Consider the following 12870-nt stretch of genomic DNA (forward strand, 5'->3'; position numbering starts at 1 on the left):
CCTTGAATGTTGTGGTGACCTTTACACTACACCTTGTCCTTCATCTCATCTTGGAATAGTCATCGTGAAAAAGGTTGACAGTCCTCTTTCATCAAGGATGCTCTGTGATGTTATGTCCAAGTGTGTGCTGCTGCCTCTTGCGTGTTCCCCCTCCGAATATGCACTGTTGCCTCTAATCCACTCAACTGTATTGCCCCCCCTGCACATATAAAATCTGAAACTGTGGAATAGTTCATGCTTGTTAATTGCAGATATTTTTATTTCACTATAGACCTCATGAAGCTGAATAGCTTTGCTGAGCCACCTTACAACTAAGCCATCTGGCTTCTAGGTCGCGCTTGGGACATTAATTTCGAACTGGCAGATGTGGCTCTGTTAACAGCTGCAGCGAACTGTCCAACTGCCACTATCAGTAGCTAAATTGCACATGACATCTCCTCATAGTGGCAATGGCAGTACTTGTTAGCATACAGAAACTTAAGCGTAGCTACTACACTTGTTACACTGCACCTGACAAATGAATGGACTGCACATTACCACTCGTAAAATCACCATGTCTGACAGCCTAAGTGGATGTCCCAAGTGTGGCCAGCATGCCAGATGGCCTGGCCACTGGGTGGCTCAGCAAAGTGACATGCCATTGGTCTGCAAACATTTGTTCTTAATATATATTGAAAAGTAGAATGATAAACTACTCATACAAGGATAGTGTATATAAAATACTGTGTATTTGCACCTTATGTGATGTGGTAAACTTGAATGTTTGCATGTAAACCTGTAAATAATGCACACCATGCAATAATACTGACAATCACTGAACACTAGATTATGCCTCTACTACACAATTGTTCCTCAAATAAATTTTGTGTAAAGTTTAATGCTTAAACACAGCACACCTCAATATTTTTACCTTTTTGGGGGATTGCATTTTTTATGCCTTTGTTTTTTACATCTGTGGTGTCCTAGACCAAAGCTGTGCCTATTGGGTTGACCTGTACACTTGTCAGAAGTTTTCTGCTCTCTTTTTGATCTCCATGCTCACAATACTAGGTTATGTATGCTGTCTTGAGGTTTGTCGATGACAACAGTGTTGCTGTTGTCCCAACTAACTGGTTGTTGAAGAATAAAAAGATGTGTTTGTGGCCGACTATGCTGGGCACCCATGAATTGACGAAAGCTGTCAAACGACGTGCCCATCTCAATCCTTCTACAACGCCTAACTTCAAGGTGAAGGTGATCAAAACTACAGGTATGAAACAGTGTTTTGCAAATTGGTTTTATCATATTGAGATTGATGTTACTCTTAAAGCCATTGGCAGCCTGTGCAGTGGTTGAATAAGGGAGTTGGGGGAAGCATACAGAAAAAAAAGCTGTTCAGCATGAATAACACAGATAAATAAATATACTATGCGATTTCTTTTTCAGCAACATACGATGAAGCTCGGCAGAAGTTGCCACAAGCGGAAAATTCAGACAATGTCGACACAACAGATCAAGGTAAGGGCGTCTCCTAATTCCATTTTCAGTATCCTTATACAGTACACATTTACAGAAAAAGGACGTGGTAAGCGGCGCAAATACGCACGCATTTTGAGCTCGTCGGATGATTCGGAAGAGGAAGACAATTTCAATCTTCCAGAACCACCCTTCTCTCAAAGGTAGTAGCTGTTTCCAGGCACTCTTTCAAAATATGCTAATCCGTGCACATGTTGCAGCACTTCAAGCGCCAGTAATGATGGCAGAACAAGTAAGTGATGGCTACTTTTTGTCAGCAGTAGAACCAGCTTGCATTGCAAGTGATAAATGTGAGCTAAACCTTGGGGAGGGCTAAACAAATGTAAGCTTTAATCTGGTATTCATACTTACTGAGGCACTACACCATAAGCAGCAAGCTGAATTCCTGGTATTGCTTGAATGTGTATCACTGCATTAAATTTTGCACTGGATTGCAGCTTCCAGACAAAGGCTTACTGAAACAGCTTCTGAAAGTAAGATTTTTGTCTTTACGTAAGCACTGTAGCACCGCTGAATTTTGCTCCTGGGTACTTATTAAATTTCTGTTTTGCACAAACCCAGCAGGCAGACTTATCTGTGCAGACAGCTCATCTATGTAAGATTTTCTCTTCTAGTAAGCAGCTATGTGCCATTGCTGCATGTGCTCACTCAATTTTTTTTCCCTTTTCTAGCCTCGGTGGAAGAACAAAGAGGTTTGTAGTGGATATGCGTTGTTGGGTTTTATGTATGTATGAACAGTGCTGAAACTAATGTGGCTAAGCAAGGCCGCTGTATCAAACGTTTAGTGAAAGTGTACTTGTCCTTTACAGAGAGTGAAAATGACATCTTAAACGAATCACAAGCCCCAGGTAAATTTTGTTGCAAGTTGTCTTCTTACACTCAGCCAACAGTGCAGTAACATAATTTGATTTCATATTACCTTTGTTGCTTACTCATTGCACTTGGTTTAGTAAATATATAGTGCATGTCATGAAATACTGATTTGGTCATGCATGAATATACTAGGACCATTTGACGAGTAGAGCTTGTTTAGAGCTGTAGTACTGAGTCATTTGTGCTTTCTTTTTTGTGACAGGCAGCCAGCAAGCTCAATGTGCTGTGCAGTCATTTCAGTCGGGTAAGCTTCATTCATAACAGTAGAAAACCAGGTGATGTCATATTTTAATATATTTTCTGCTTTTTTGCACTGGGAGTTGCCAGCTCCTGATTACTACATGCATGCATAGTTATGCATGTTCTTGTGTGAAATTGCTCGTTTCTTTTTAGCACACCAGCCTAGGGCACCATTTCTGCAGCCACGTCGTGAAAGTAAGTTTCCTTGCTGGCACCCTCGGCAGTCGGCTTGCTAAGTAATGTTTTGGCATATATGCATATCATTTTCCTAATTTATTCCACTGCATTTGCTCAAGGCCCATTACAGTGGTCCATCTCCAGTACCCAAGGTGCGTTTTGCTATTGACTGTGTTCCATAACTCAACAAGTGTGATCAAGCTAGGAGAGACCCGTTCTTAGATATTGCGCTTCTTTTTATAGGAGGCTGGCGGAGAGCACCGGCTGCACAGTCTCGTTCAGGTGAAATTCATCTGTCACTGCAATTTTACTGCTTTTTTTTTAAGACACTACCATATTTGTAAATTTTAACTTTCTGCAGACTCTCCAATTTGGATGGCACCAAGCTCCCAAGGTTTGTTGTGGAATTGAGTTTTGCTCTCCATACATGCATGATTACCGCTACATAGAGCTAGTAATTTAGCAGATAATGTTTTGAGAATTTTGCGGGTTTTTCACAGGAAACCTTCCAGGAATACCATTCCCAGAGTTGCATTTAGGTAAATTTGATTTGAAAATTGAAACCTATGTGTGTAGCAGTTGAATGATGCACAATTGCACATTACTCTGCTTTTTCTGCAGACTCTCCACAATGGATTGCACAACATTCACAAGGTGCATTGTGCGGGGTACACTTTTCTAGCTCATATATACATTCAAAATGTCATTACAGCCAGTTATAAAAAAAAAACAAATTTGCTTTGCTTTTTTGCAGAAAGTTGTCTAGGAGTACAAGCACCAGCTGCACAGACATATTCTGGTAAGTTTCCTGGGATTTTCAGCTTGTAGCATTTCATTCATAACATTTCATTCATTATTTTTCTGAATCTTGCAATATTCATGGATTCCTTGCTTCTTTATATATGTGCACTAACTGATGCCATTGTATATTTTGGAATTGCGCTTGCTTGTTCAGGAATTGGACTTGCAGAATTCGCCACGCAGTCTTGTCACCTAGGTAATATTTAACACGACGTGTCTATTAGTATTTAGAATGCTACTATAAATGTGGAAAACGTTTCCTCTACATTTTTTGCAGAACTGCCGCGGTGGCCTGCTTCTAGTTCTCAAGGCAAGTTGTATTATTTGTCACATCGTGGTACATGAACACATGATTGGTTACAATGTCAACAATTAAAATACAGCTGTATTGCTGAGTGATCATCTGGTTTGCTTGTTTTTCTAGGCAGCCACTGTCCAGCGTTAGTGTCACAGTTGCATCACCAAGGTAAGGCTTCATTTGTCAGAACTAACCTCAACAGCTGCACAGAGTGCACAGCTTCATTTTGTACATTTTGCGAATGTACAAAATTACATTTTACATGACATTTTACTCACAAGGTGTTTGTACAATGCTGAGGATTGATGGTTGTTGCAGCTTTGTGCTGGTGTACTTGAAAAAATCCAGTTAGCTCAGTAAAGTAGAATGAGTGTTGCTAGAATTATGCATTATTACTGCAGGAACTATGGTCTGTAGATGCCAACTTTGAATTTCGTGTCCAGGTATGTGTCTCCTTCATTTATGTGCAGCTGTAGACAACCACGCTTTCTTTGGAGGAGCTACTCTTCTTTGCTAGTGTTGTATTCCTTCCTACTAGTAGCAGCTTTTATTCTTGTCCTAAGAGAACCACTCAACAGCAATGTAACCTTTCTTTGTTCTACAAGGTTAGTGCATCTAGAATCATGGAACAACATAAGTGCTAGCTTGAAGCTGCAAAGTGTCCATGTGTGGGCCAATGTGCCCACACTGTTATTGGAGAAACAAAAGTGTTAGTGTGGGGTGTAATGCGTGAGGAGAGTTGGAAATGCAGGGGTAATTTGTAGCATTATAGGAAATTTGCCTCATCAATCATTTCACAAGTGTAGCTGTTTGGGCAAAGAGTGGGTAATGCACTGTTTGGTGTAAGAAGTGCACAGTAAATAATGAAATGATGAAAAAGGTAGAGACTGGGAACAATAGTGCAGCATGTGTCCCTGTTCTTTTGCCTCTTGTTCTTGTTTGATGTAACCACAACAAATCCTACATTGAATTAGGGAGTGTTGCATGGAGATTAACTAGCTGGTGCTTAAGAGGTTTCAGAGGATGTTAGTTATACTCGGAGCTTTGCTGTAAATGCAATTGATTCTTCGTGGCTCTTAGTCTCCAGACCTTTTTTGTACAAGTGCAGTTTCCAGACATTCACAGAGTGATTGTGCAGTTCAAGAAAGTGTGCAAAATGATGTATTGTTTTACAGGTGAAGCACCCAGCCATTCTCAGAGTGATTTCTCCATTCAAGAAGGTGTGTACAATGAACTTGATTATTGCACCTACCTGCCTTTGTACGATTTTAATTAATGTTTAATCTCACACTGGATTGCAGAACAGTTAGAACATAGCCACAAAAGTTTGTAAGATAGTGCAAAGTTGTCCGCTGTATAAATTTTACAAAAGACATCTTAAATCCTTGTACATTTATTTCCAATCTACAGAACAAGCTGACCAAAGTCTGCTGGCTTCAATCAGGAAGGAGATCTCATGTAAGCACATTTTGGTAAATTTTATTTTGCATACAGTTTGCTCATCAATAAGGGTATTACACAGGTATTGCACTTAAGGAATTTAGTTGATTTGGTAAATGAGAAATTTAGTATTTCCCACCTTTTTACATGCTAATAAATGCATCACTGCTCACGTGAATGCACATATCTGCATGCCACTTACAGCCTTTTCTGTGCATGGGTTCAATACACTGTTTGAGTTTTCCAATTAGGTAATTTATCTTCATTTATTAAGATGTTGCCAGAATCTGTTTAATCCCATCCATAAAAAAGCCTTTGTGGTAGTGGAATACAATTTCTTATATTGACTGAGAAATGTGCTTACATTAATGCATTTGTAAACCATTAGGTAGTATTTTTGTCTTCACATTTCATCTTCACATTTCAGCCGCTACTCGCAGCATTTTGAAAGACATGGCTGTCTTAAAAACGCAAAATGAGGCCATTTTGAACCTCTTAGGTAGTAACCGCGAGTGCGAGATGGATGAGCAGCCTGTACAGACATACCCGCTAAGGACGGTTGATGAAATTGGCCATCTGGAAAGTAATTTGAAAAGCTCCAGCAGCACCCGCAGGCAACTGGTAAATAATATTCAACAACTTGGTTTTATAAGTATAATTATTTTGCTGTTCTTCAACAGTGCAAAGTCCTAGGTCACATTGGCGGCAACACAGTGCGCTCAACAACTGCAAACATCTTGAAATATTTACTTCACGATTCCGTCGCTGTCATGTACAGTCTCCATGGGCAAAAAGGAAAAAGAGCCTTGGCTGAGACAGAGTTGTGCCGCATAATTCTGGGTAAGCGGTGTGCAAGTGTCTGCAAGCTACTGTAATAAGTCGCATGCTAGATTTACAGCATTGGCTTGCTTTAATTGCACATCGAGTCACAATGTGTAATTTTGCGATCTGTAAGCTGTAACGGAACATTAAAAAATTGTTTTGCCATATGCAAGCTCAGTTTAAACACATTGGGTAGGTCACTTCTGGCAGTGGCCTACTGGCTATGGCATTGAACTGAACGCATTGTCAAATGCTTGAATACCAACCATATGTATGCAGCCCTCCACCACAGTATTTCATAATGTGGCAGTAGCTGTGGTATGTAAAACAAATCGGCAATTAGATAACTAGCTAAGTTTTCAGGACGTTAATTCAGTCACTTAATATACAAAAGATGGTTATTTGGAGACCTGTGTGGTTTTGTTGAATGCCCATTGTATAACTTAGTGCTTTTTACAGAGTCTGTACGAAAAAATGCAGCAACAGCATCTGCTTCAGATGCAGAGATCCGTACAGGTATCATGGCATGGCTAAAGAATGCACAAGCCCGTCTTGATGCAGCCATGAAGCGGTAATCTGATCCATTATTTTTAAAAATTCACATCTCTTAACTCCTCAATTTAGGCTTGTCCATGTCAGACTATTTCTGTATGTGCTGGCCCGAGGGCACTAATGCTGATATTCACCTCGAGGACATTCTTGAAATATAGGCTGATATACAGACATGAAAAATAAACGAAATAATCTACAGTGGAGTTTCTAAATTCCTAAATATGCCTTCATATTCATTTCAGTTCTGAAATTTATGCAATAATTACAATGTGTTTCATGACGCATCTTTTGTATATCCAGAGCAGATATATGTTCAATAGCATTATGAAGATTTGTGCAGTTAAAAATTAATGTGCCTAATTACACGGAAAATAAACATTAGGCTGCAACTTTACAGACTGCTGAGCATTTCTGAAGTGTGAAGCAGGGCATGAATTGTAATTTTCTCATTCTTGTCGCCCATATATCCTTATCAAGGTCTGTATCTTGCTATAAATTAGTTTTTTTACCTTGCTGTAGGGCACATGTTGAAACGGACCAATGAGTAAACAGTTAAATGGTGGCAAAGCAGCCACATTTTTAAAGCAATTGTGTGCTCACCAATCAAACTTAAGGTAAACATATAGAAGCATGCTAGGAATGACTATTTTTTTACTGTCTTCTTTTAATTTTGATGCAGCTGTTACGTTTACTCATTCACGACACCACAAGGCCTGCTGGTTGCCATTGTTTTTGTCTAGTCGAGGTAAGCCGCATGGTTCCAAGCCAGAGCTTGACTGTTTTGTGGACTGACTACTTTTAATTTCTACGCAGCTCTTATGTTTACTCTCACTGAACCACGAGGCGTGCTGGCTGCAGTTGTTTTTGTCTAGGTAAGCCGCGTGGTTCCAAGCCAGAGCTTGACTGTTTTGTGGACTGACTACTTTTAATTTCTATGCAGCTCTTATGTTTACTCTCACGGAACCACGAGGCGTGCTGGCTGCAGTTGTTTTTGTCTAGGTAAGCCGCATGGTTCCAAGCCAGAGCTTGACTGTTTTGTGGAATGACTACTTTTAATTTCTATGCAGCTCTTATGTTTACTCTCACGGAACCACGAGGCGTGCTGGCTGCAGTTGTTTTTGTCTAGTCGAGGTAAGCCGCGTGGTTCCAAGCCAGAGCTTGACTCTTTTGTGGACTGACTACCTTTAATTTCTACGCAGCTCTTATGTTTACTCTCACGGAACCACGAGGCATTGCTGGCTGCAGTTGTTTTTGTCTAGTTGAGGTAAGCCGCATGGTTCCAAGCCAGAGCTTGACTGTTTTGTGGAATGACTACTTTTAATTTCTATGCAGCTCTTATGTTTACTCTCACGGAACCACGAGGCGTGCTGGCTGCAGTTGTTTTTGTCTAGTCGAGGTAAGCCGCGTGGTTCCAAGCCAGAGCTTGACTGTTTTGTGGACTGACTACTTTTAATTTCTATGCAGCTCTTCCGTTTACTCTCAGGGAACCACGGGGCGTGCTGGCTGCAGTTGTTTTTGTCTAGTCGAGGTAAGTCGCATGGTTCCAAGCTTCACATCTTGTTGCATTCTTAAAAGCAGCCCTGGAACACTTCTTGAACATAGTGAGAAAACAATGCTGATCTGTCGTAGAGGCTGCTGTGGACATATGAACCGAATATTACTGCACTACATGAAGCAGGGAATTTACAATCGCATGTCAAACACAACGAAAAATTGCTTCCTCTCGCTTCCGCAATGTTGCCACATTGAAAGCAGCTGGCCCACCAATGCTATTGGCTAATTTCGTGATCACAAGAGTATTCTCAGTAATATATAATTCCTAATTTGAGTTAAATAAATGAAAAATGTCTCTATCCTCAAAAAGAGAATAATTTCATCTTTGCATTGGGCGTAGCTGCATCGTCTGCATGTGGCCTCTGAGATGGCAGCAACGTGCTGCATAGTCTATCACGGGTCAGAACAGGGTGCCACGACACTCACCTTTGCTGTGCTCTCTTGGCTTCTCCACTGTGTAGCTTCCAGTACACCAGTAGACACGAAAATAGTAAGTTGGGTATTGGTGCGATTACTCTGCTTATAGTTGCAGTATTCGAAAAATGTTTACGCCATGTGATGACGTCTTTTCATAGTACGGCCATTCTATATTTAGTTAGAAAAGTGTTTCCGGGCCCCTTTGGGAAGAGTGGTTTTATAGACATGTGGTACAATACCGTAATAATAATTGTAAGAGACACTTGAAAGGAGCAATTGCTCTCCTTGATTGCCAGGCTGGAGTACGCCCGTTGCTTCAACTTATACAACCCACCATCACCACTGCTAATGACGTACTGCAAGTCTGTGTGTGGATTAAACCATTTGCCAGTGTAATTACACTCTACAATTGCTTTTTCATGATATATCAGAAAAATAGTGCTGAACATCATGTAGCATAGGATTTTGAGAGAAGCAATTGCTTAAAATTATAAAGTAAATGTGACCGAAGCAAAACAACGGCACATATTTTTCTATTCGAAATACAAATTGCACATCTTTATTGTAAATAATTTGTGGCTTCTTTCTTTTTCACTGCTGTATTGCAGAGCAAACCTTCATGTGAGGCCTGCAGCAGGGCAAACATCTGTGGGCAGGGGCAGGCAGTGGTATCCAAGAGGGAAGGGACCATTGCTGTGGATTCTGCAGCTACATCATCATTTTATATGGTCACCTTTTCTATAGTATTATTAAATTATGTAAGGTCTGCATGTTCTTTATTTTATTAATCAATAAAGCCGCTTTGTCATGAGACCAGGTGGTCATTTTTTTGCTGCATGTTGTGCACATTTGCTTTGGATGAGTCATTGCACGAAAATCCCATTTATTACATATGTTACAAAATTTTATGCAGGTTATTATAAACAATGTAATGCTTCAATTTATTTTTCAGTTCTATATATTAAGATGCCGTGTCATAATTTTGCTTTTTACCATGCCAATTCAGGATAACCGTTTACATATGCTCCTGTAAGTACACCTATAAAAGCCTGCGTATTGTTTCCGAATTATAACGCAATTCTGGGAACGTCTAATTAAATTCTAATTTTGTTCTTGTCAAGATGTTTATAAAAGCCTGCATATATAATGCTTTCGAAGCCACTACTACACAATCCTGGGAACATCTAATACAATTCTTGAAGTTGTTCTAGCCGAGATGTTTATTAGCCAACTTTTAGCGTAACGTTAGCAGGGCTTACTGAAGTACCTGTAGACGTCCACGGCTAGAAAAGGTCTTGACCATGACAGCTATTAGACTTTTGAATTAGCCGTTCAAGACATCTTTTAGACATCAAATAGCTGCTTCCGTGTTTCGTGGGTTTTGTGTGCGTGCGTATGTATTGCATAGGGCGGGTAGAGTTTTACTCGCAATAAACTTCCAATTTGGTTCAGCGAGTGTTCCCGCCTGAAAGCCGAGTTTGGTTTCAAGCCACCCCAGACAACTGCTGTATGAGGCGCCGTTTCTCCGGAGGACTAGTGGGAAGGCGTCGGGTATACGCTTCGTCCTTTTTCCCTCCCATGCCCTGATGAATCGATATCCTTGATTGTTATTGTAAAAGGAACGTTACATCCAGAGCATAAATAAATGATTAAGAAATCTGGTAGTGAGTTTCGCCATTACACTAATTCTGATCTTAGAGGCGTGGATTTCCCATTAGCCCACATTTCTGTTGATGCAAACAACCGCTGAAATTGGTAATGGCAGGTTATTCTAGACGTTCTACGTATATGGCAATTGTCTTCAGAAGCATTAATGAATTTTGAAAATTTGAAGTGTTGTGCTTTAGAGGTATCATATACAAGCTTTAGGTCTCTCTGGGTAGTTTGCATGCCCATCGAGAGCTGTCGCCTGTAGCCCTATTAAAATTCGTAACTACAGTTTGGAGCACTGGGGAAGCTAGAAGGCTTGTCCTGGCTCTCGGGAAAGTGTTTAAGCTGGAAGTTTAGGTTGAGGAGTTTGGGGTTGGTCACACAAAGGTTTTTTTATCTCTTAGCAGCAGGAGTGTCAAACGATAAAAAGTGCAGTGTGTCAAGCGTGGGAAGCTGCTCATGTGGTAGAAGCTTGTGTGTGTGTGTTGTGTGTGCGTGCGCACACACAACACAAGCCTCTACCACGCTTGTGGTAGAGGCTTGTGCGTGTGTGTGAATTCGCTCCTCACTAGGGAGTATGTGTGTAAATGAGCTACTTTTTTGCTGGTGCTGTTTGCCAAAAATTGGCAACAGAATAATCAATATAACTTGAAATAATAAGCTATGCAATGCATGCTGGCATAGTAGCAACAGCAGCATATGAGCTTAAAAACATGCAGTTGTGAGACAATATTAATGCATGACTGCAACATCTGGATGGACGTTTGCTAAGTAAGCAGCACAAAGTCCATATTTTTGGCTTTTCTCATGCAAACCAAAACGAGGCTCATTGCCAGTGATATAGTCTTTTGTTCTAATAGCATTTGCTTATCTTGAACTTAGAGCGTCGTTTCTCGCAGGTCATGTGGACGATAGCAGCAGTTTCACAATGCCCAGCCTTAGCGCCCTCCATCAAGAGCAATCACTTGCAATCGCCTTCAGACAGATGTTCGATGTCTTCTTGGAAGCAGTTTGGAAGACAACATTGTAAGTAGATATAGGTGTATAGTGTAATATAATAAGTCAAGTTATAATTTAAAACTCTGAGGCTCCTTGGTGGCCTAAGTTCGATATCATGTGCAGTTGTGTGCGGTTTTAAATATTGCCCATGGTACAGTGCATACTGCAGGTATGACTGCTGATTCAAAGTATACACTTGCATTTTCTTGATGGCCTTTCATAATGATGATTTTCTTTGTGCAAGAATATTTACAGAATGGGGCATTGCAGCATCATATTCTTTATCGTGCATTCAGTGCTAATTTCGTATGACCTTCCTGCTATCAATTTATTTGCAGGAAAGGAATATTTGTTTACTCCCTGCAATGAACTTGTTATTTGCTCATTGCATTACACTCTTCTACCTTTAATTTATTCCCATGTAATTCTCAAAACCATAAAAGTTGAGCTGTTTTTATTTTGAATACAATATCAAAATCAAACTGTGCCGGATTGCAATCTAGACTGCAAGGGATTTGAAGAAATTACAAGAAACCAGGACCTGTCGTGGGCGTTAAAAGAACTTTTCCACATGAAATGCACCTATTTCTTGTATTGAGCTAGCTGCTCATGAAAATTGCAAGTATATTTTATTTCACACAGTTTTGCAGGATATAGCAGGCCTATCAATGTCTCTAAGTACAACCTTTCCTCCTTTGCATCATGAAAATTTGTCGAACGCTTAATTTGGGACAAGTCTTGAAAAATGAATGTTTCATAATTTTGAATCTACGTATTGGTTGGGGCTTGACAGTTTTCGGACAACTTGACCATGTTGGACCTAGCCATTGCGAAGACAAAAAAAAAAACATGCACAGGAGCACTCATTTAATCAAATGCAATGCTTGTGGTCATTTTCCATCTGGCAAAATGTACTTTTAAGCGAGAGAGGGCGGGTAGCCAATAGCCAATTTACAACCATTGCGACTCACGTGGGTAGTGGCAACACAGGATGAGAAATGGTTGTGGCTCTGAGGTTCATTGAATATGTGAACACCTATATCCAATCCCCCCCCCCCCTGTGAGGTGTAACCGTGAAATATGTTTCGGACGGAAAAATTATTGTTTTAGGAGACAAGAAATTTCAGGCTCTATTTGAGAGGCTGCAGAAAGAAGGACCATGTAAATAGTCGCAGATTAACATAAACTTGGTAGGATGGGCATCACAGTTTAGAGCATGAAGTAGAAATTGGGAGCATGAGGAAGGATCATAAGTTTAAATAAGGGAATACTACTTGTGAGTGTAGTGCGAAGCTAACCCATTGAAAGAAGGGGGCGTGCTCCAAGGGAAATAGATGACAACACGTGCTAAATATTCCAAGAAAGTATGCCGAAATGCCAATTCTTACTAAATTAGTAAACAATAAATGCACAATAAACTTTAGGATACAGAAAGGGTCTAATAAACTGCATTGGAGAGTTGGCACTCATTGGGCTGGATGCACGTATTGCAGGGCAAATGAGAATGCCAGTGGAGGTTTCCTCATTTTCAT

At 40.4% G+C, this 12870-nt stretch overlaps 2 protein-coding genes across 2 annotated transcripts; both read left to right on the top strand.

Moving 5' to 3' along the window:
* The first annotated feature begins 1149 nt into the window (after window positions 1-1149).
* LOC140219965 (uncharacterized) lies at window positions 1150-3951 on the top strand. Its single transcript, XM_072290135.1, has 14 exons — window positions 1150-1249; window positions 2021-2110; window positions 2187-2207; window positions 2325-2363; window positions 2591-2632; window positions 2782-2823; window positions 2925-2957; window positions 3049-3087; window positions 3167-3199; window positions 3306-3344; window positions 3427-3459; window positions 3560-3604; window positions 3761-3802; window positions 3884-3951. Exons 1-14 carry the CDS (start codon window positions 1150-1152, stop codon window positions 3949-3951), a joined length of 666 nt encoding a protein of 221 aa, XP_072146236.1.
* A 77-nt stretch (window positions 3952-4028) lies between these two features.
* LOC129387083 (uncharacterized) lies at window positions 4029-9502 on the top strand. The gene is made up of 9 exons (XM_072289579.1): window positions 4029-4072; window positions 5080-5124; window positions 5315-5362; window positions 5772-5965; window positions 6025-6184; window positions 6626-6737; window positions 7398-7717; window positions 8183-8246; window positions 9298-9502. Exons 4-7 carry the CDS (start codon window positions 5798-5800, stop codon window positions 7456-7458), a joined length of 501 nt encoding a protein of 166 aa, XP_072145680.1. The 5' UTR covers window positions 4029-4072; window positions 5080-5124; window positions 5315-5362; window positions 5772-5797; the 3' UTR covers window positions 7459-7717; window positions 8183-8246; window positions 9298-9502.
* Window positions 9503-12870: the final 3368 nt, after the last annotated feature.

This window comes from Dermacentor andersoni, chromosome 8 (genome assembly GCF_023375885.2).
Source record: "Dermacentor andersoni chromosome 8, qqDerAnde1_hic_scaffold, whole genome shotgun sequence".
Lineage (NCBI taxonomy): Eukaryota > Metazoa > Arthropoda > Arachnida > Ixodida > Ixodidae > Dermacentor > Dermacentor andersoni.

Excerpts from the sequence above, each read along its gene's own strand:
- LOC140219965 (XM_072290135.1), top strand. The coding sequence starts at position 1,150 with ATGCTGGGCACCCATGAATTGACGAAAGCTGTCAAACGACGTGCCCAT. Across the intron at positions 2,111-2,186 it reads TGTGCAGACAGCTCATCTAT|CCTCGGTGGAAGAACAAAGA; the intron begins GTAAGATTTTCT and ends TCCCTTTTCTAG. Across the intron at positions 3,605-3,760 it reads AGCTGCACAGACATATTCTG|GAATTGGACTTGCAGAATTC; the intron begins GTAAGTTTCCTG and ends TTGCTTGTTCAG.
- LOC129387083 (XM_072289579.1), top strand. The coding sequence starts at position 5,798 with ATGGCTGTCTTAAAAACGCAAAATGAGGCCATTTTGAACCTCTTAGGT. Across the intron at positions 6,185-6,625 it reads GTTGTGCCGCATAATTCTGG|AGTCTGTACGAAAAAATGCA; the intron begins GTAAGCGGTGTG and ends TGCTTTTTACAG. Across the intron at positions 6,738-7,397 it reads CTTGATGCAGCCATGAAGCG|CTGTTACGTTTACTCATTCA; the intron begins GTAATCTGATCC and ends ATTTTGATGCAG.